Here is a 20580-nt window from a genome sequence, read left to right as displayed (position 1 = left end):
GCAGCTCAGAATGTAGAAAGAAAACCCATTTCCTCCCTGGTGTCTAGGAGGAAGCAAACTCCACACTAAATTATGTTGCAAATATGCCCCAAGGTAGTTTTAATTTTATTGGCGCTGATTTTAATTTACTCTTTAGGCCCCTGATTGCAGGATGAGCTGTTGGCTGCTGGCAAGGGGACAGCCCTTCATCACTCTGTTTTAATTAAGGTTCTTAAGTTTGGAAGGAAAGAACAGAGAAGCTCCCCCACCACCTTCTATTCTCATTCCCAAATTGTAATTAAGGGCCCTGCTTTAATGACACAACCCTTGCTCTGGCACGGCCACAGAAAAGTACCTCGTTCTGCTATTGGTAAAAACTGAAGATGCATTTGTTCACTCATTAATTCTCTCATCCATCCATCGGTTTGTTTTGTCATTCACTCTTTCATCCAACCTTTAATGATAACCTACTGTATACCAGGCCTTACTCTGGTCCTGTGGATTAAGAAAAATCATCAGTATATGATCCATGCCCTCAAAGAGATCACAGTCTAGTGGGAGATGAAAATAAAGGATTATTATGTCGTGTGTAAGTGCCATGAGAGAGACACGTACCCTGAATTATGAGAACACAGAGGAGACTGTTAACCGGAGGGATAAAATGAGGCTTTTTGAATAGAGATTTTGTGCTAATCAAGATGAATAATATTAGCTGCTATAACAAACAATCCCCCAATCTCAGTGGCTTTATACAGTGAAGGTTCATTTCTCTCTCACATCACTGTCTGATGCAGGTCAGGTGACTCTCCTGGCCACTTTCTTCTAAGTGTTGATTCAGAGACACAGGCTTCTTCCTTCTTATGATTATCATCAATTTTATATGCAGCTTCCATGCAGAAGGGCAAAAGAGAATGTGGGCAATTGTGTATGAGTTTTATGGGCCAGCCTGGAAGTTGTCACCATTGCCCACATTTCATTTGATCCCAATCAAATGGCAAGGGAGATGGAAATGTCTTCCGAGGCCCAGGAAAACGAAATGCAATATGTGAACATCTATTCAGCTACTGCATGAAATTTTAAGGTTGGGTCATAGTTAATTAGATAAAGAGCTAGAGAAAGTATATTCCAGGCAGAGAAGATATTGTGTGTAAATTTGGAGACAAAAATCACAAGCAAAGTGGTTCCAGGTACTCCAGGTAGCTCCACCTGGCTGGAGAGTCAAGTATCAGACCAGAAGTGGCAAGAGCTGATACTGGAGAAGGGACCAGATCATGCAGGGCCTTTTAGAACAGATTAAGGGGCTTGGACTTTATCCTGTGAGCAACAGGGAACTATATACCAGTTTTAACTAGGGAAGTGACATAGTGTGTTTGCATTTAAAAAGGTCATTCTGGGTCAGGCCCTAGTGGCTCATTCCTGTAATCCTAGCACTTTAGGAGGCCAAGGTGAGGGGATTGCTTCAGGCCTGGAGTTTGAGGCTGTGGTGAGCTATAATGACACCACTGCTCCTAGCCCAGGTGACAAAAAGATTACTCTGAAGCAACAAGGAAACCAATTAACCAGTTAAGAAGTTATTGTAGTAGATCAAGTAAAGAGAGGATGGGGACTTAGATCAGGCATGGTCCCTATCCTCAAAGAACTCATAGGTGGACATACTTATCAGCCAGATTAGGCATATAACCATAAGTACTGATATCAAGGCCCAAGCAAGAAGCTGTGTATAGAATGAGGGATTTATTTTAACTGAGGATGAGAAGAAGTCATGAAAAGTTTAAGGAAATAATATCTCCTTTCTCTCATCCATTTATCACTTTTACAGATGAGAGAATTGATTCACAATGATGAGTTACTTCTTGCCTATGGTCACAGATTATGTTAACATTAGAACCAGAACTAGAACCTGCTTCATTCTAACTGGGCCAACACACGTCCATAAGGCCAGTTTAGCCACAAAGCATAATCAGGCTATTGTCAGAATTAGTCTTTGTTTGGCATTCCCAGCAAAGTGCTGAATATGTGTAACAAAGAAAAAGAAGAACTAAGATCTCAAATTCAGACTCCTTTCAGGTAAATTTCCTAGACTTTTTCCTACTTTATTTCCAGCCTCTAGAATCTCAAAGTAGAAAGGGATCTTAAAAATGAACTAATCCTTTAAATTGTTTTGGAGGTACTAGCCAATGCAGTTAGGCATGAAAAAAAAAATTATAAGCATAAAAACTAAAAGGAAGAGATAAAATTATTATGTATGGGTGATAAGATTACATGGAAAGTACTGTCTCTTTATCCACCCCTGTTTTCCAGGCATTCACTTCCTTGCCGTTCTTCAGACATACCAAGTACAAATGACTTTTGCATTTTCTTCTGCTACTTGGAAGACCCTTTCACCTGATATTCTCTAAGCTAACTCTCCTACTTCGTTCAAGTCTCTGTATTTTTAAAACTTCTATTACTTTCTGTTCCTTCACCTTGGTTTGTCTCCATGGCATTAATACCTCATGACATCCTTCATATTTATTAACTGATTTATTTTTTTTTTCTCTCACCATAGAATGTAAACTCTTTGAGATAAAAAGCCTTCTATTGTGTTCATTGCTATATCTCTGGTGCCCAGACTACTTCCTGGCTCATATTACCAGTGCCTAGAACACTGTCTGACACATAGTAGGAACTCAGTAATTTATTTGCTGAATGAGTAAACAAATGGAAATCCAAGAAAATTAGATGAGATATTACAATAAAATAATAATAGATTTAGTGAAGTGTGTGGGTACAAATTTTATATGTGGAAAACAAAAGCCTTTGTATTTACAGAGAACCACTAGTTAGAAGACTTAATGAAAGAAAACATCTCATTTACAGCAGCAACTAAAAATACAAACTTCCTGAGTATAAAAAAGGAATATTCAGGATATATATGGCAAAAGAAAGCTTCCTGCTGTACTCAAAAGAAAACTTGAATAAATGGGAAGTCAAAACATTCTTAGATAGGAAGTTTCAAAGTCAAAGGAGCCAATTCTTCCTAGGCTAATCTGCAAGTTTAACATGATTATATTACAAATATTGAGAATATTGACAGGATTATGGGGTGTGGGGAAAACTAAACAAGCTAATTAAAAAGATTGTATAGGAAAATATACAAGGAAATCCATGAAAGTTCAGAAAAAGAAGTGTGATGAGAGGATAATATCCCTCCAATTAGTAAACTGTGTTATAAACAGAAAAGAATTAAAACTGTGGTACTGACATATAATAGACAAATGATTAAAACAGAATGGAAAGTTTTTTTTAAAAAAAATACATACAAAAATTTATGTTGGTAAAGATGGCTTTTTAAGTCAGTGGAGAAAAGATACACAATTCAATAAATGGCATTAGGACAATGAAATTTAATCCTTACCTCACACCCTACATCTATATAAATTGAAATTGAAACAAAATATTTAAAAATAAACAACAAGAAATAATGAAAGAATTTAACCCAGAAACCACAAAAGAAGATATTGATAAATATGCATAATTTAAAAATTTCTACATGGAAAAATGTGCTAGTAGAAGTAAAGTAAAAGGACAAATGACAAAATATTTTTATACTACATGTAATGGCTAGTTTCTCTACTATATAGCTTCTATTAATATAAATCAGTAAGAAATAAAGCCCAACACAATTCTTAAAATGGGCAAAGGAAATGAACAGATAGTTCATAGAAAACAAAATGCATATTTTAAAAATATGAAAAGATGCTTAACCATACAATAAAAGATAATTATATGGTACTAAGAGAAATTCAGATTAAAACTACTCTTAGGTATAATTTTCCCCATATAACTGCCAAATATCAAAAAGTTTGATTACACCCATGTTGTCAAGGTAACAGAGAAAGAGACACTGTAATACATGACTAGGAGTGTACTGGCCTTTCTAAGGCCAGTTGGTTGATATTTATCAGAATTGAAAATGCACACAGGATCTAGAAATTCCACTTCTAGGAATTTACCCTCCATATTATTGTTTATGTGTGAAATAATATATATACAAAGCCCATCACTAAGGCATTGTTTCTAACAGAAAAAGAGTGGAAACACCATAAATATCCATCAATACAGCACTGGTTAGTTTCTAAATGGCTATTTAGAAGAATGAGGTGACTCTTTATGTACTAAAGAAAGAATCACTTATAAGAAATATTCAGAGGGGAAAAAAAGGAGATCTGAAGAATGTGTTTAGGGTGCTACCATTTGTCGAGAGGGGTTCTGGGAGTGGGGAGATATTTACTTGTAAATGCACAAACTATCTCTGGAAGGATACATGAGAACCTGATAACATTAGTTACCTCTGGGGAGCAAAACTGGGTGACCAGAGCATAGGGGTAGAAGGGAAGGTTTTCATTGTAAATTATTTCACATCTTTTGACTTTTGCATCTTATGAATCAGTCAATATAATTCAGCTGCTGGTTATTTAAAGTGAAGTCCCATTAGCTGCCGGGTGTCAGGATGGGGCAGTGGAAGCCACACTGAATGGTTATCAGAAAAGCCAGGTTCTTCACTAACTTACTGGTCAGCCTTAAGCAAGTGACCTCCCCACACAGGGCTGATCTGAGAAAGGTCAGAGAAACTGGTTTCCAAGGCCCTCTGTGGCACTGACAGGCAGAGACACAAACTGCAGCTTTTCCTCGCACATTTCTTAAATCATCTTTCTACCTCCTCCTTTCCTCTGCAGCTCATCAAAAGCTCAGAGGAAAAGACAGACAATTGAAGAAAATAAAATTGCGAAGATGACTTTTATAGGGCTCCTGTTGAATCATTGTGTATTCCACCTCCAAAGCTGAAAATGATGAGTTTAATATCACACAGAGCAGTGCATCTTGTATCTCTCAAAAGACAGCTTACGCTACCCAGAGAACAGGGAGCTCGGCAAGACATAATTTTTCACTCCAACTCTGAGGCAAATGAAATGACAGTCATTGAACCCACATTCTAGAAGCAACATGGTTTTCATTTGGTTTTAACTTCGTTTGAAAGTGTCCCTAGGAGGGAGAATCCTTCTAAATGTGCATTTCGTCTTTCCCAGGACTATGTGCTAGGAAGGAGATGAAAGGTAGCCAAGTTTTGCCTTGACTATTTCTAGTGTTGGCTATCGATGATGATAAGTTAATTAATTGTGCCAAGGAAGGAGGCCTAGATGTCAGTCCCAGTTATTGCATGAGCTTGGACAAGTCCCGTCTCCATTTGGGGCCTCCATTACTTTCAGAAAGGATTAATAGACATAAATTGGGCTGATCTATAGAAAGACAAGGTTAGATTTGGGGGACATTGAAGATCTTTCTGGCCTAAAAATCCCCCAGTTTCTGCTAGTCCATCAGGGTGTTTAGAGTAGTCTCTCTGGGGTTGTTTGTTCAATCATTCTGCATACAGTTACCACTTCACTTCCAGGAAATGGGCTCTTTACAGATAATCCTCCTACCTTCAGGGAAGGTTAACAATTACAACATTCAAGCAAGGAAGCATCTTAAATATGTGTAAGTAAAGAGTAGAAAAGAACTAGTCACTGTCGTCTTTACAGATTGCAGAGGCTTTTTTCCCCATGCACTATTTATACATTGTTGAGGAGTAGGTATAACATCATGAAACAAGGTTAAATGAAAGAAGTAACTAAGATTTCATATCTAAAGTTCCCAGAATGGTGCCTGGCATGCATTAGATAATCAGCAAATGATAGTAATTATTATTGCCGTGTTTGAGTCCCACTATAACTCTCTGAGCTTGGAATTCAAATGCCCTTTTTTCAGTTAAGAAAGCTGAGGCTCAGCCTGGTGGGGTGGTTCACACCTATAATCCTAGCACTCTGGGAGGCCGAGGCGGGTGGATCGCTCAAGGTCAGGAGTTCAAGACCAGCCTGACCAAGAGCGAGACCCTGTCTCTACTAAAAATAGAAAGAAATTATCTGGCCATCAAAAAATATATATAGAAAAAATTAGCCGGGCATGGTGGTGCATGCCTATAGTCCCAGCTACTCGGGAGACTGAGGCAGGAGGATCGCTTGAGCCCAGGAGTTTGAAGTTGTTGTGAGCTAGGCTGATGCCATGGCACTCTAGCCCGGGCAACAGAGTGAGACGTTGTCTCAAAAACAAAACAAAACAAAACAAAACAAAACAAAACAAAGAAATCCAATGTCCAGGTTGGGGCAAAACTACAAGCAGGCCCAAGGTAAATACAGTTATGGTACCTGGAAGGTACTTCTCATTAATCAGAGAAATAAATTCCACTAATGTCTAGTCATGAATGTGTTAACTGTTCTGAGGAAGTAACATCATGACTTCACCTAACAAAACCTCACTTCTTCAGAAGGCCTCTAAAGAGGGATGCTAATGGCAGTGCTTTCAGACGCTGAGGGCAGACAATGTTAAAAGTGAGGAGAACTTTATCCTCACCCTCTCAACCCCTCCCATCCCATCGCACATGGCTGCTAAATCTGCTGACGCATGCACAGCTTGAAAGAAAATGTGGGGGGTGTGTGTGTAGGTGTAGTGTCTGGTCCCTTTAAGGCAAGCTCTACGGCCCAGACTTCTCATTTGTTATCCTTTCTCTCAACAGAAAACCAGCCTGGAGTTCTATATTGACATCCACGCCCACTCCACCATGATGAATGGCTTCATGTACGGCAACATCTTTGAGGATGAGGAACGCTTCCAGAGGCAGGCCATCTTCCCCAAGCTCCTCTGCCAGAACGCAGAGGACTTCTCCTATGTAAGTCAGGCACTCTCTCGGGCAGCCCCAGCCCCCACACCCCCACCCTCCTCTTCCTCTCCCTGCCTCCCTGCCTTCCTCTCACTCCTTTCACAGGAACACCACCTCTGTACCAGGTCTTGCGTGGGTGATAAAGATAGAGGCAAACAAGCTGTGTCCAGGCCCTCGAGCAGCTCATCGCCAGTCAGGGAGGGAGAGGGGCTGGCATTTGTTCAGTGGTTCTGACTCCAGCATTAACAAGAGGAAGAAGCTCACAGAGCACCTACCACAGGCCAGACCTGACCCAGGGTCTGCTGTCACCCGCCCAGGTTTTCTTAGTATGAGCACAACACATCTGCTAAAGGGGCTCACACACACACCGTTCTCTTCCTCCATGACTTCTTCTCAGCTTCGATTTCTTTGGAATTGGTGGGTGATCATTCTCCAGCCTGCCTGCATCATAGCTTCCTGGGAGAACAAATGCAGTTATAGATATGAAATACTTTGCAAGCAGTAAAGACCTCAACAGACTCCAGAGACTGTTGCTCTTACAACCCACATCACATGCTGAGGAGGATTGGAGAGGCTGTGGGGTGGGACAGCAAAAGCAGTGTTGGAAATGGGCAGGGAAAGAAGGTAGGGAGGGGATTGGCATGTGGTGTGGGGACAGGCGAGAAAGTTTTTTGCACATTTTCCTTTGTTTTGATACTAAATCTCTGGGGCCTGTTACTTCCATGTGGCCAGAGGGGGAGAGGCCCACAAAGGTCACAGCAATTTTGGAAGTTGATGAGCTGAAAACTCACCTGCCCATTGCTTCAGGCCTGCACATTAGTGGAGATGATGAATTTCTCCTTGTGGTAAGATGCACTTTGAATCCCAGAACCTATAAATGTCAGACCAGGAAAGAAACTGGGAGATTATTTAGCACAGTCCCCACTTTACACCCAGGAGTAAAGAGTGGCCCCAGGAAAGCTGAGCATCTAGCGCAAGGTCACTTGGCATTCACTGTAGACTCCACGCAGGTAGCTTCCCATTTGCAGCTGTGGGACAGAAACAGCCATGCTTGCTTCTGTAAGAATCTCAGTAGAATAGCCAGCCCTGTCTTCTAGAAACCACTGCAATTTCAGAGCTTCCAGAGTCCAGGTTCCCTGGAAGGCTGTGTCATAGGCCTCAAAGACCCTTACTGGGGTGAGGTTTCCAGGGACCTCAGAAGGGGCACAGTCTGGGGCCCCTATTTCTGGGCTTGCCTGATGATGTCCCTGCATTTCAGCCTCCTTAGGAGCTCAGGGCTGGAGTCAAAGTCCTTTGTCCTAGTCCAATGGCTGTCTCGTCTCGTCTCGTCTCGTCTCGTCTCGTCTCGTCTCGTCTCGTCTCGTCTCGTCTCTTCTCTTCTCTTCTCTTCTCTTCTCTTCTCTTCTCTTCTCTTCTCTTCTCTTCTCTTCTCTTCTCTTCTCTTCTCCTCAGTGCCCAGCTCTAAAACTCGAGAGTTAGATCCCACTACATGGATTTCAAAGGTCCTTTCAGATCGGACCTATGATTGATCTTTTTCTTTACCTCAAAATACACACACAAACACACACACACACACACACACACACACACAGTTTCTTTCACTGTCTTTCTATAGATCTTTCTTGTATTACTGTTTTCTTTCCCTCTCTTTTCCTTATTTTCTTACCTCCTGCTAAATAAGACACACATTCTCTTATTAAAACCAATCTGTTCATTTACTTAAATTTCCATGGGTTGGCGTAGAATGCCCTTCTAACCTCAAGAGAACTGACCTTCACAGCTCTGTGCAAGATGTGTTATTGTCACCTCCACTCTACGGGTGAGGACACTGAGGCTAAGACAAATAAGGCGACTTGCCTAATGTCACAAGGTCGGCAGGTAGTACTGGGGCATGTTTCTGAATGGAGGGCTGGGACTCAGACGGGCTTGCTCTTCTCTCTGTCCACTGTGATGGGTGCCGTCGGCATCTCAGCGAGGAAGCAGTCGTGATCCCCACTCTCTGGTGCTGCTGCACGTGAGTTCAGCTGTTCCCAGTGGAGGGGGACACTGGGGTGTCTGGGTTCATGTTTGTGCTGTATCACTTGCTTCACTTCTGTGTGCCTCAGTTTCCTCATTTATAAGTAAAATGTTGACACCTACTTTAAGGGGTTATTTCGAAGCTTAAATGAAACACTACATGGGGAGCAATATAAAGTTGAAAGCACTGCCCAAATTTTAGTTCTGATTATCATCATAATATAGTTGCTTCTTGTTCTCTGTTCTTCCCTGCTCCACCCATCCACACTCAAATTTCCACAAATATGTGCTGAGTGGCAGTTCCTGTGCCTCAACAACTCTGCTGGGTGCTTTCATTTCATTACATTTGTTTACTTAATCAGGCCTCATAGTAATCATGTGATGAGGGGTTAATATCCCACTTTTCAGATGAGGTAGCTGAGACCAGAGGTGTTGTAAGATTTGCTAAAGATCTGATACCCAGCAGATGCCCAGCCCTGATTCTCTCCTCCCTACTTTGTCTTTTCCAGTCCAGCACATCCTTTAACCGGGATGCCGTGAAAGCGGGAACTGGCCGTCGCTTCCTCGGCGGACTCTTGGACCACACTTCCTATTGCTACACCCTGGAGGTCTCCTTCTACAGCTACATCATCGGGGGCACCACGGCTGCCGTGCCCTACACTGAAGAAGCCTGTATCCTTGGCAGGTGCCCGCCCAGCCCCTGAGCCAGCCCTCCTGCAGCTGAGAGTATGCAAGTTTGGCGGGTCAGGGATTAGGTCCCCAGCTCAGGTAAGGGCTGAGACTCAGGGGTGAGGATGGAGGTAGCTGGTTCTGCTGGAGGCATCTTTGGATTGTCCAGTTGCCCCTGCCCTTCGTATGGACGCCCCAGCTGCCTCTGCCATGCCCCATGGACCCACGTCTGCCTATATCTCAGCTGCTCCCGTCTCTCTCTTCCCCCTCTCTCATGAGCCAGGGAATCTTCTACCTCCTGAGTGATATACGTCCCCAGGGTTGCTGAGGAAGAGCTTAACGATGTTGGCTTCTCCTCCTATCCCTGAACATATGAGACTCTATTTTCTCTTTTCATCTTCCGTCTTCCTGTGCTCTCCCTCTCTCATTCTCCTTCTTCTCTATTCACGATTTTTCCTTCTACTTGGTTTTTCTTGCCCTTGTCTCTTCCTTTCTGTGACTGCCTCCTCACTTACTTCTTGTTTCCCCTCCTGTCCTGCTTTCTGTCTCCTCTCTTCTTCCTGTCCTCTCTCCCCTCTGCCTCCCCCCCATCTTCCTTGTCTTTCCACATCATCCCTTGTGCGTCTTTCTCTCTGCCTGTGTATTTCCTTTGACAAATTGCTCTTGCTCTTAGTTTCCTCATAAAATTTCTCTGAAAACTCCCAGGCTTGCTATGATGAAATTAGAGGTTACTTTCCAACTGGCTTGGTTTTTCAGGGATTATTTATTAATAGTAATTCTAGTTTCCCAAGTGCTGATTTTCATTTCAAGGTCACTGCATCAGGGCTGTAACACACTGTGGCAGATTCTGCTTTCCTGTTTTGGTTTTGGATTGATCCATTTCTCCTTTCCTAACATTTTTCTCAGAGACAGAGTTACAGTGAGAGAGGAAAAAGGAACCTTAGGTGAAATGAAGTCTGCATTTATACAACTCCCCCCTCCCTAGAAGTAGTGCTCTTTTTAGCCTTCCTTCAACCCTTGGTGAGTGTTTACGAAGCTCCTGCCATGCTCTGTGCAGGAGAGCGGCTTTCCTGGTAATGGCATAACTTAGAACTGGTCCACCCTGCCAATGGCAGCTCAGTGGCTCTGGGGGGTCCAGTTACCTTGCTGGACACATGGAAGGGAAATGATGGCCCCAGAGGGAGGCCATCAGCAGGGGGTGAGCCAGGTGTTACAGCAGTGCCCCCTTTTGGACACTAGAGAGATTACAGTAATAGCTGAGAGTCCCCCCTTGTAGTCACCAAGAATGAGACAGTTATCTTGAAGTCTGCTTTACTACCCAGTTGGCTCAGCAAGGCTAAGGGAGCAAGCTCTCCTCTGAGGCAGAGGGTCCGTGGTTTCCAAAGTCCTGGCCATTCTTATGTGCCACACTACCCCTCTCTACTCCCCCCAACCCCCACATGCATATACACATCTACTGATGTGTGACCTGTGACTTTTCCAGGATGCACTAACTCCTGTAACCCGTGCACAGGTCTCATCCCACACTGTACCCACTTTGCTCTTCTGCAATATTGTGGCAAAGGGGGTAGAGGGGGTTTCCTGGAAGAAGAGTTTGAGCTTGTGCACCAAAGGAGATTCTGCAACCCTTATTCGCAATGAGACTCCTGGCCCTCCAGAGGAGACCTGCACTTAGTTTGTTATTGCTTTAGATGTCCAATTTGATGGGTTCTCCTACCCTTTCTTATACCTCTCACATGCTTTTGTGTTGGGAGTCAACGTGTTTCTTAGTAGAATGCCCCTCCTCAGCCCAGGCCCAGGGTTTCCACCCCTCAACACCTAATCCTCACTCATCAAAAGTAAACACACCATTAGTGTGTTAGGAATCACATAAGGCTACTAGGGTAAGATACTGAACAAGAAGTCATGGTTCTGGACTCATAGAGTTTTCAGTCTACTTGGGGGAACAGAAAAGGAAAGATATAATATATATAATATACATGATATAAGATATAATATATATGATAAGTTCTATGGTGGAGGAATTCCAGCAGACCATGGGATGCTTTCATTTAACAAATTTATTGAGTGCCTGCCATAGGCCAGGTAAAGTTCTAGGCACAAGGAATGTAGCAGTGAACACATTAAAGACAAAAATGTCTTCACGTGGGGATGGGGGAACGCACACATAGTCCTGGGAGTCAGGGAAGGCTTCTCAGTGGAAGAGCAACCTAAGCTGAGTTTTTAAGATTGAGTCTAAGTTAATCAAATGGTGTTAGGGTGTGTTGTTGGAGAGAGGACATTGTAGACAGAGAGGGGAGAAAAGAAGGTGTGGGGCAGGAGCCGTAAGTGGCCCAGTACGGCTGACGGACTTCAGATGCAAGAGAGCAGTTTGAAATGGCAGGCTGTGAGGAGCTTGAACTTAAATATGAAGGCAATTAAGAGCAATAGAAGGGTCTTTAATAGGGGTAGAAAGCCACGCTGGCTGCAGCAGAAAGGATAGCTTGGAGGGGGCCAAGACTGTAGCAGGGACATTCATTAGGAGGCTGTAATGGCAATCCAGGTGGGAGATAATCCAGGCCTAGACTAGGGTGGTAGCCGTGGAATATTTAGAATGTGGACTGAGATGACTTGGTAACTGATTGGATGGGGAGGGCAGTGGGGAACAGGAGCTAGTGATTGGAAGGAGTTAAGTAAGGGTGAACAGAGAGGCTGAGCAGCCATGATGCTGATGGAACCGCCCTGCCTTGTTCTGTCACCCAGAGGATGAGAAGAAGAAACTGGAGTCACACCAGGGAAGCACAGACCAATTCAACACAAGAGAAGGTGATTTAACCTGGGTCCTGTTTGAAATATATTTCTTTTAAAACTCTCCTCTCATAACAGAGGGAGACTTCAGGCAGACAGACTGTGATCTTTTTTGGCTGCTGGCTCCATGTCCTAATCAGAAAAAGAAATTACATGGTCTCATGGGAATGGCAATATGGTCTGGGAGAAAGTGTCCTCTAGTTTGGGAGTCAGGAGGCCTGGATTCTGATGACAGTATCAACATCATCCCAGAGAGTACCCTTCAGCAGGTCCTCTAACCTCTCTGAGGTGAGTGTCCTCATCATTACAGAGGGACCAAGGACCTTCACACTTGTCTAACCTCTGATATTGGACTTAAATAGAAAATATGAAAAGTATGGTGTTATGCAAAGAGAATAGACTTTAGACTCAGACGTATCTGGGTTTGAATCCTAGCTCTGCCACTTACTAGATGTGCCACCTTGGGCAAGTTGTACAACCTCAGTGGCCCTCAGTTTCCTACCCTGAGGCCCATCACTGAGTTGCGATGAGGTTCAAGGAAATAACTTACGTGAGTGGGGACTACAAACTAAATATTAAGTGACTCTAAATTAAAACATTGAAAAGGCTTATGTGAGTGTGGATGAGGACCTGCATTTTGTTAAAGAAGGTAGATAGGGCTGTTAGAGCAAGTGGCCAGTGGCTGTGTTGGTAGAGTTCACAGGGCAAAGGGCATTGGTGGGGTCACCACAGTTGAGGGCCTTGCCTTGAGCACAAAACACCAACCAGTTCACACAGTGGAGGATTTCTAGTTTCCATGATGGGGTTTCTCATGTCTGTCATCCAGAGTACCCCCTTCCCAGTATCAGGACGCATGGAGTCCAGGTAGTTAGCCAGAGGATGCTGGATAAAAGGAAGATCAGGAAGGGCTGGGGGAGGTAGGGAATCTCAAGGGATGTTTCACCCAGGCCCACAATAGTGTCCACCTCCCCCACAGACTGGAGCATATGTGTCAGATAGTTCAGTTTTTCTCCCGAAAAAAACACCAGCTAAACATGGCCAGGGTTTTGCTCTCTGACTTCCCATCCCTATTACATCAAGGAAATAAAGCAATGGACATAGTCACTGATGCTTACCTGGCTGTGTGACTTTGGGCTGGTTATCTCACCACTCTGAGCCTGTTTCCCCATTTGAAAACAAAAATGATACTCCCTTTGCAGAGTTATTGGGAGGGTGAAAATGATGCACTATATCTGTGGTCTGCTCGTACTGCCTAACCTCTGGTAGGTACGCAACAAATATTCCTGTCCCGACATTTCTAGCTTCGTGCAAACTACATCACTTTCCTTCTGTTGATGGAGTCTTCAACCTGATGATCTAGCTTTGAAGCTGGCGGCTAGAGTTTGAATTCTGACTCTGCACTATGACCAGGTGGCCTTGTCCCCTCTCTTATCCTCCTTATCTAATACTTCCTACCTGTCAGAATTTTTGTGGAGTAAAATTAAGTGTAGACTTGATCACTACTCTGATCCCTTCCAGATCCGACATTCTAAGATTTTTCTGATCCTAGAACTCTAAGTTATATAATGCCATGCTTAGATGAATTTATGATATCAAGAATTAATAATTCTATTATTTAGTGAGTGCTAAAATTCAGTGATTCCATGAACATAGGAGTTTCTAATCTAATAGGGAAAATCAATACAAAAGTGTCCTGGAGAGCTGATCAGGTGAAGCCAATAGCTACTTTCATTCTTTTAGTTTAGGAGTTCTTAATTGAGGGGCCCATGGATGGGCTTCAAGAAAAGCCCATGAACCACCTAAAATTTATGCAAAGCTGTGAGTAAACAAGCAGAGTTATTTTTTGGGAGGAAGGCTTGTAGCTTTCAATAGAACCTAAAGGGAAGGCCTCCTTAGAGACGTCTACCCTGGCTAGTGGCCTCTGGGACTCTTGACTGTCCACACTGCAGCAAGAATACAGCTGTGGTGTCAAAATCCTGGGTGTGAGTTCTCCATTGCATCATTCTCCCTCAGTGCCCTAATCCAGTATTTAACCATTCTGACCCTCAGTTTCTTCATCTGTAAAGTACAGATAGTGATTATTTACTTCATAGGTTATTAGGGTTACATGGGAAAATGCGGATGAATCACTGGGCATATCTTGGTGCCATTAAATATTAGTTCTCTTGCCTTTTCTTCCTGTCATTTGTTGGTTTTTTTGTTGTTGTTGTGAAATGACAAATTCCTGAGAATTTTGGACCATTTTTCAGCAAACCCTAGTTACATTTTACTGGCCTGCCAAGCAATAAATATGCTCCGTTCAAATGATTTTGGAAAGAGAGAGAGAAAGGCTAAACTGGAATCATAAAGTAACCCAGAGCTTCTCTGGCCTTTGTTTATGGTCTGGTTACAAGCCAAGAGGAAATAGCTCTTTGACATAATGGATGAGAAAAACATTGGGAACAGAAACCTTGGGTCCTGAGCAGACTGGTTTCCACCCAGGCTTATAGCTACGGACACATTGAAATCAGAAAACGCTGGCTCTGGGAAAAGGGTATGGCTGGTGTGGCCAAGAGAAGATACCGAGATTTCAAATTCAGTTAATTGTATCAGTCTCAATTCAGAGCCCACTATATGCCTTGCACTGGGTCCTCTGAAACATATATCAGACAATGAAGATATTTCATCCAACAAAAGTCATTAGATACTAGAAATAGACGCACAAAGCATGGTCCCTGCTTTCAAGATGAAGACAGTTTTGAGGGAAGGGAGAAAGGTAAAGAGACAACAGCATCACAGGGAGATAAATGCTCCAGCAGACAGGAGCTCTGCCGGCTGGGGAAACAGTGGGGTCACCTAACCCAGCTGGGGTGGCATGGAGGGAGTGGGAAGGAAGGCTTCGCAGAGGAAGAGAAACTAGGGCTCAGACCTGCAGGACGAAGGGAATGCAGGCAGGAAAGTAAGGGTTGGAGCAGCTTTCCTGGCAGAGGGAGAAGCACAGGGGAGAGCCCAGATGCCAGAGAGAAGATGCTACGTCCAAAGTATTGGAAGGTAGCTGGGGCTGGGCCAGAGGCAGCAGGTGATTAATAAATATAGGCAGAGCCAGACCATGAAGAGAAGGAGAAATATCCATGAAATATGTAACAGGTACATTGAACAGGCAGTACTCACAAGGTACAATTAGGAAACAACTTTATTTTTTGTCTCCCATTGGCTTTATAGATAGATAGATAGAGATTATAGATCTAGAGATATAAAAGCTCTGGCATGAATCTCCAGTCACTCTCAGGAAATTAAAAGTTCTCTAATTAATTCTAGTCACAAAACAGTCTCAGTTCAGCAATGACTATGTCTAGTCCAGTCAAAAACATCAAACCTCTTTAAAGCAAAAACCTTGCTCATCCTCCAGCTCAAACCTATCTCAAATAGTCTACTCATGTGACCAAGGAGGTTAGGGTCTGGCTGACTTATTCTGTTTCCCTGACCTGGCTTTCAGCCTCCTCCCAGGCCCCATCTGGCTAACAGTAGCTGTTCACCCCTCCAAGGTTGAGCAGGATGAGGGAGGACAGGAAAGGTCTCGGGTGACGAGTGCTCTCAGGAGATGGCATGGGCAATCCCTCACTAGCCTCTCCAGACACACCCTCCCTGGTGCTGGAGATCTGTTGATGTGGGCAGATGCTCAGGTCAGTTGCTTGTGGTTTTCCTTCCTCAGTCCCTGGTGATCTGGTGGTCACCCCTGCTGGGGGCACTGCAACCCCTCCACTGGCTCTCTTGTCTGAAGGTGAGCAAAAGGTTGCAAAACGGCTTTTCTTTTACAAGTCCTGCATAGTAGTTTCATATCTCACTTTGAAATGTGGTGTCTATAGTCTTGGGATCTCAGCTGAAGTCATAACTAAACAGTTGCATTTTGACAATATGTTCCAATGTCTAACAGGATTGAGCTTTCTTGCTGAGTGTTTGGATATGCGTAGAGGGAAGAGTCAAGGAAGATGCCCAGGTTCTTGATTTGAACAGCTTGTTAGATGGCAGGGCCAATCACTTAGATGTAGACTGTTGGAGAAAGGGGTTGGGGAGGGGGATATTTTGGGCTCTATCTGTAATGTGATGAGTATAAGGGGTTTATATGACATCCACATGGAGAATTTTGGTTGGCAGATAGCTCTGTGGGCCTGAAGTTGTGGAGAGAGGCTTGGGCTTTAGACAGACTCAAAATTGATCTTTCTACAAGGTACTACAGAGTCACAGTGAAGGAAGTGATTTTCTTGGTGTGCACAAAATAGGCTTCTACTTGATGGACTGGTGAAAAGAATGCTGGACTGAGAGTCAGGATCCCAGTTCCAGTATGGCCTTTTGCCCCTCGCCCTCATGAAGCTGTGTGACCTTGGTTAAATCACTTTACCTCTCTGGCCATAGCCCGATACTAGGTTAAATCCTCAGTGAATGGAGATGACCAAATGAGTGAAGTGGAAGCAGGCCTCACCCAGCATCTGCTAGTGCAGTTGGCTCACTAACAAGGCAAAGAGTTATCTGATCTGTGGTGTTCAGAGAAATGTGTGTGGGGGTGGGAGTGGGTGCCATGTGGACTTTTGTTCTTGCAGGGGAGGCTTCACCTTTGAGGTGGAGGACAGAAGAGTAGGAAGCAGTCAGGTCTGACCTGTTAGTTGGCATCTAAAGATACCTAGGTACCTCCTAGGTCTTGTTTGTCATGCCCAGGGTGAAAGCTTTGTTAAGGCTCGTAAGCCAAAAATGCTTCTATCAGAGGGTTTGGGAACAGAAGTCTAAGCTGTACTGTGAAATCTGTTGATATTTTCCCCTCCTCCCTGAAGACATAGATTAGAGTCTGATCTTTAAATATGAATCCCTCTGATTGACTGGCTGGCTGAGTGGATGACTAGTAACAGTAGTAGCCATGGTAAAAATAATAGTACTGAGAACGTGCTTCACAAAGAGGGTCAGGATCCCGGCGCCGGAGCAGTGGCTTTGCCTCTGACTTGCCACGTAGGTTGGAGGAGGTTTGTTCCCTACCCTGGGTCCTAATTCTCCTATCCTTAGATTAGAAGATGAAATGCTATGGTCTTTAAATTTATTTCCAGATAGATAGATAGATAATCATTTGATTTGGGCCTTTGAGATAGTACCTCCGTTTCACAAGCAGAGAAATTGAAGCCCGGAAAAATCAAATAACATCCCAGGGCTGCACAGCTACTGTTGGTAGAGTGGGACATTAAGTCCAGGTTGGTCCAGCTCTAAGTGTGTGCTCTCTGCACTCTGCCTGCTCGGCTGTCGTCTCACCTTCCTCCCTGCTCTGCCGTCAGCCCAGTTTCCTTCTATTTCCTGTAGGACAAGGGCCCTTTTCTGAACCCCACAAAGGTTGGGACCCACCAGCCAGCTCTTACTAGTTCTCTAGACCTGTAAACCCTCTCTGTGACCCCTCCCCCCGGCTTTGACCTATTTGCAATCCCTGGTAGCCCAGATGTGGCTCTGGCATATGCCACCCACACCCTCTCTTTGCAGTGCCCAGCAGAGCTGCCCTGCCCTTCATGAACTCTGCCCTGGACTGACTGCCTCCCACCTCCAGATCAGAGTATGCCTCTGATTTCTGGCTGTGTCCTGCCCAGGGCTGGAAAACCAAAAAGTCATTACCTTTCCCCAGCCTCACTCATCCCCTAAAATGAGGTTTCTAAGGATTTTATCTGCTGTTGTCAAGTTTATAGCCATAATTCGAAATGCTGTTAATATTACTGTCAGCAGAGAGCTACAAATTACAAAGTTGTAAAGTTACTTTATAGTGATAACTGTCAGCCTTCACCAGCAGCACCGCAAGGCTCCATGGAAACCAAGCTGATGATAAAGAGAGTTGATATTGTTTCAGGATTACGGCTGTTAGCTGACGGTCAGAAGAAATCTTGGCTGGTTCCTAAGTAACTTGAACCTGTTTGTCTATGTTCATGTTCATTTGCAACTTATGCACACAGTACTTGTGTTCCCACCTTCTTGTTACACCAGTGTGGGGAGAGCCTCAAAAGTGTAAGGACTTTACCCAAGACCAGTTCTAACCAATTACAGATTTGGGCCTAACTTTGACCAGCTCAAAGGACAATGGCAGGGACTGTCTGCTACACTGTAGGCATTTAATAAATAGTTGTTCAATGGATGAATTCCTGGAACACTTGGGGTAGGGGGAGCTTGACAACATTTAGAACAAAGGTGTTGAGTAATTTCTGCCTTTAGAGTAAAAAAAAAATAATCAAAAGTAGCTTTGGAAGCACTGATTTGGGGGAATGGAGTTTCCCATGTAGTAAAATGGATTTAGGCATCTTAATTGACACTATTAAGGTTGATATTGATCAAAAGGGCAATGTGTCAATTCCCACATCCACCACACTCACACTATCCTCCTGCCAAAAAGTGAGGCTGACTCTGGCTATATTAACAGAAGCAGATTTGGGGAGCAAGGAGGTGCTGGCCTTCCTTCACCCTGCTGTGCCATAAACCCCCGGAGCTCTGTGTTCATTTCTGCCCCTCACTCCATGTCAGATGTTGATTAAATGATGCATGGGCCCTGAGGCATCAGACTGAAAAGGGAACACAAAGCTAGGTTGACTAACTGTCCCAGTTTGCCTGGGACTGAGGGCTTTGCTGGGACAGGGGACTTTCAGTGCTAAAACCAGAACTGTTCTGGGCAAAACAAGATGGTTGGTTACTCTACCCAAAGCTCCGGCATACGAGGAACTGGTAAAGGAATTGGGAATATTTTCCTTGGAAAGAAGACATATGGGGGCTCATAATGGCTTTGGTCGAATGTCTGAAGAGCTGTCATGAAGCAGAGGGAGCAGATCTGTTCTATGTGGCCCTAGAGGTCGGAACAAGAGCCGTGGGAGGCAGCTCCATTCCAAGGCTCTGTGGGGAAGATAATGACAGGGAAGGTCTGGAACCTGGGCCTGACTCACTGAGCACCTGTAGAGCATCAGGCCCTATGCTGGTTTCTAGGGATGCAGAGCTGAGTGACCATACCTGGAGAAGTTCCAGATGTAGTGGAGGAGATGGACAGGAGAGTGACCCCAGGACAGTTGTGACAGAGGGGAGCAGAGGACATGGAAAGGAGCATCTAACCCAGCCTTGGGGGCACCAGGGGTGGGAGTTTGTGCAGCAAGGAAGCACCATCACCTCGACAAAGTCTAGAAGGATGAGAAGGGAGCATAGGGCCTTGCAGGTGGAGAGAGCAGCATGTACCAAGTCCAAGAGCATTAAGAGAGCTGCTTCTCTCCCTTGGACAAGTCTGAGCCTTGAGTGCGAGCTGGTAAATGAGAGGCCATGAGTCTGGAGAAGGCTGTGGGAACCAGATGGTGAAGGACTAGTGATCCACAACTACACCAGCGTTCCAGGGAGAGAACCATGGTAGCAGTGGGGAGGACGGGTTGGACAGGGTCAGCTGGAGGCAGACGAGTGCACCACAGTCAAATGCTGTGCCACCTTGCCAAGGGACACCTGCCCGCCATTCTCACTCTTTCATCTTTAGAAGGGTGTGTTCTCTGGGAGATTGGCTCTGAAAGTAAGTCAGAGGATCTCTTTCCTGATTCCCCCAAGAAACCAAGATCCAGTTTCTCAGATTATACTCTTTGACCAGAGGTTTGGGGGTATCTCCTCATGGAATGTTGCATAACGAACAGTGTCTGATGCAAGATTCATGAGCCACGTACTTTATTAATCTAGTCTCTGCCACTGATTTGCTGTATGATCTTGAGAAAATCACTACTCTTTCTGGGATCCTATCTGTAAAATGAAGGGTTTGGACAACAGGCCTCCATCCTCTAGGCCTTATTCAAAGAGTCTATTTAATTTGGGGCTAACTCACATTTATTGAACATCTACTATGTGCTGGATGCAGTAATCTTAGGATTTGGTCAGACCCCTGGGGGCGAGGGGGCCATTCTCCACAGGACCACCAATGTTCCTTTTCTTCCAGAAAGACCTGGAAGCTGCACCTCAAACCTCACTTCAGGCTGCATCCCCAGCTGAAACATGCTGCCTGTCTGGGATTTCTTATCCGTCAATATTTTCCTCAAGATGATAAATGTGCTGCCAATAAGAGGAGGCAGCTGCTAACTCTGTCTGCGACCAGGGCCTTTAGCTGGGGTTGTGGCCGTGTTTGGCTTATTGATGTGTCTCAAGAGACAGGAGGTGGGAGTCATGGCTGGGAGGATGCAAGAGGGGACTTAGAGGGCGGAGGGGGTCAGGACCACTGCTCTCAAGCCATGCAGATTTTGCCATGAGTCAGTGGAGAGGAGAGAGGAGTGAGGAGACAGGGATGCTTGGATTTCAGTTTAAAGCAAAATATATTTGCAGTGTTTACAAAGCCCCTACAGAATGCCAAGCCCTGGGTGGACCGTCCAGAAGTAAACAGCACTTACCAG

At 44.4% G+C, this 20580-nt stretch overlaps 1 protein-coding gene across 3 annotated transcripts in view; it reads left to right on the top strand.

Annotated features, from left to right (window-relative positions):
* AGBL4 (AGBL carboxypeptidase 4) overlaps positions 1–20580 on the top strand; it is a 1250690-nt gene that overhangs the window by 1188253 nt on the left and 41857 nt on the right. For all 3 annotated transcript variants that reach the window (XM_069477908.1, XM_069477907.1, XM_069477909.1), the window contains 2 exons: positions 6572–6724; positions 9241–9403. In XM_069477908.1, the coding sequence (XP_069334009.1) occupies positions 6572–6724; positions 9241–9403 (316 nt within the window). The remainder of the gene's footprint in view (positions 1–6571; positions 6725–9240; positions 9404–20580) is intronic.

The sequence above is a fragment of the Eulemur rufifrons genome, chromosome 8, assembly GCF_041146395.1.
Source record: "Eulemur rufifrons isolate Redbay chromosome 8, OSU_ERuf_1, whole genome shotgun sequence".
NCBI classification, from domain to species: domain Eukaryota; kingdom Metazoa; phylum Chordata; class Mammalia; order Primates; family Lemuridae; genus Eulemur; species Eulemur rufifrons.
The sequence above is the reverse complement of the archived record's forward strand: the minus strand, read 5'-3'. Positions and strand labels throughout refer to the sequence as shown.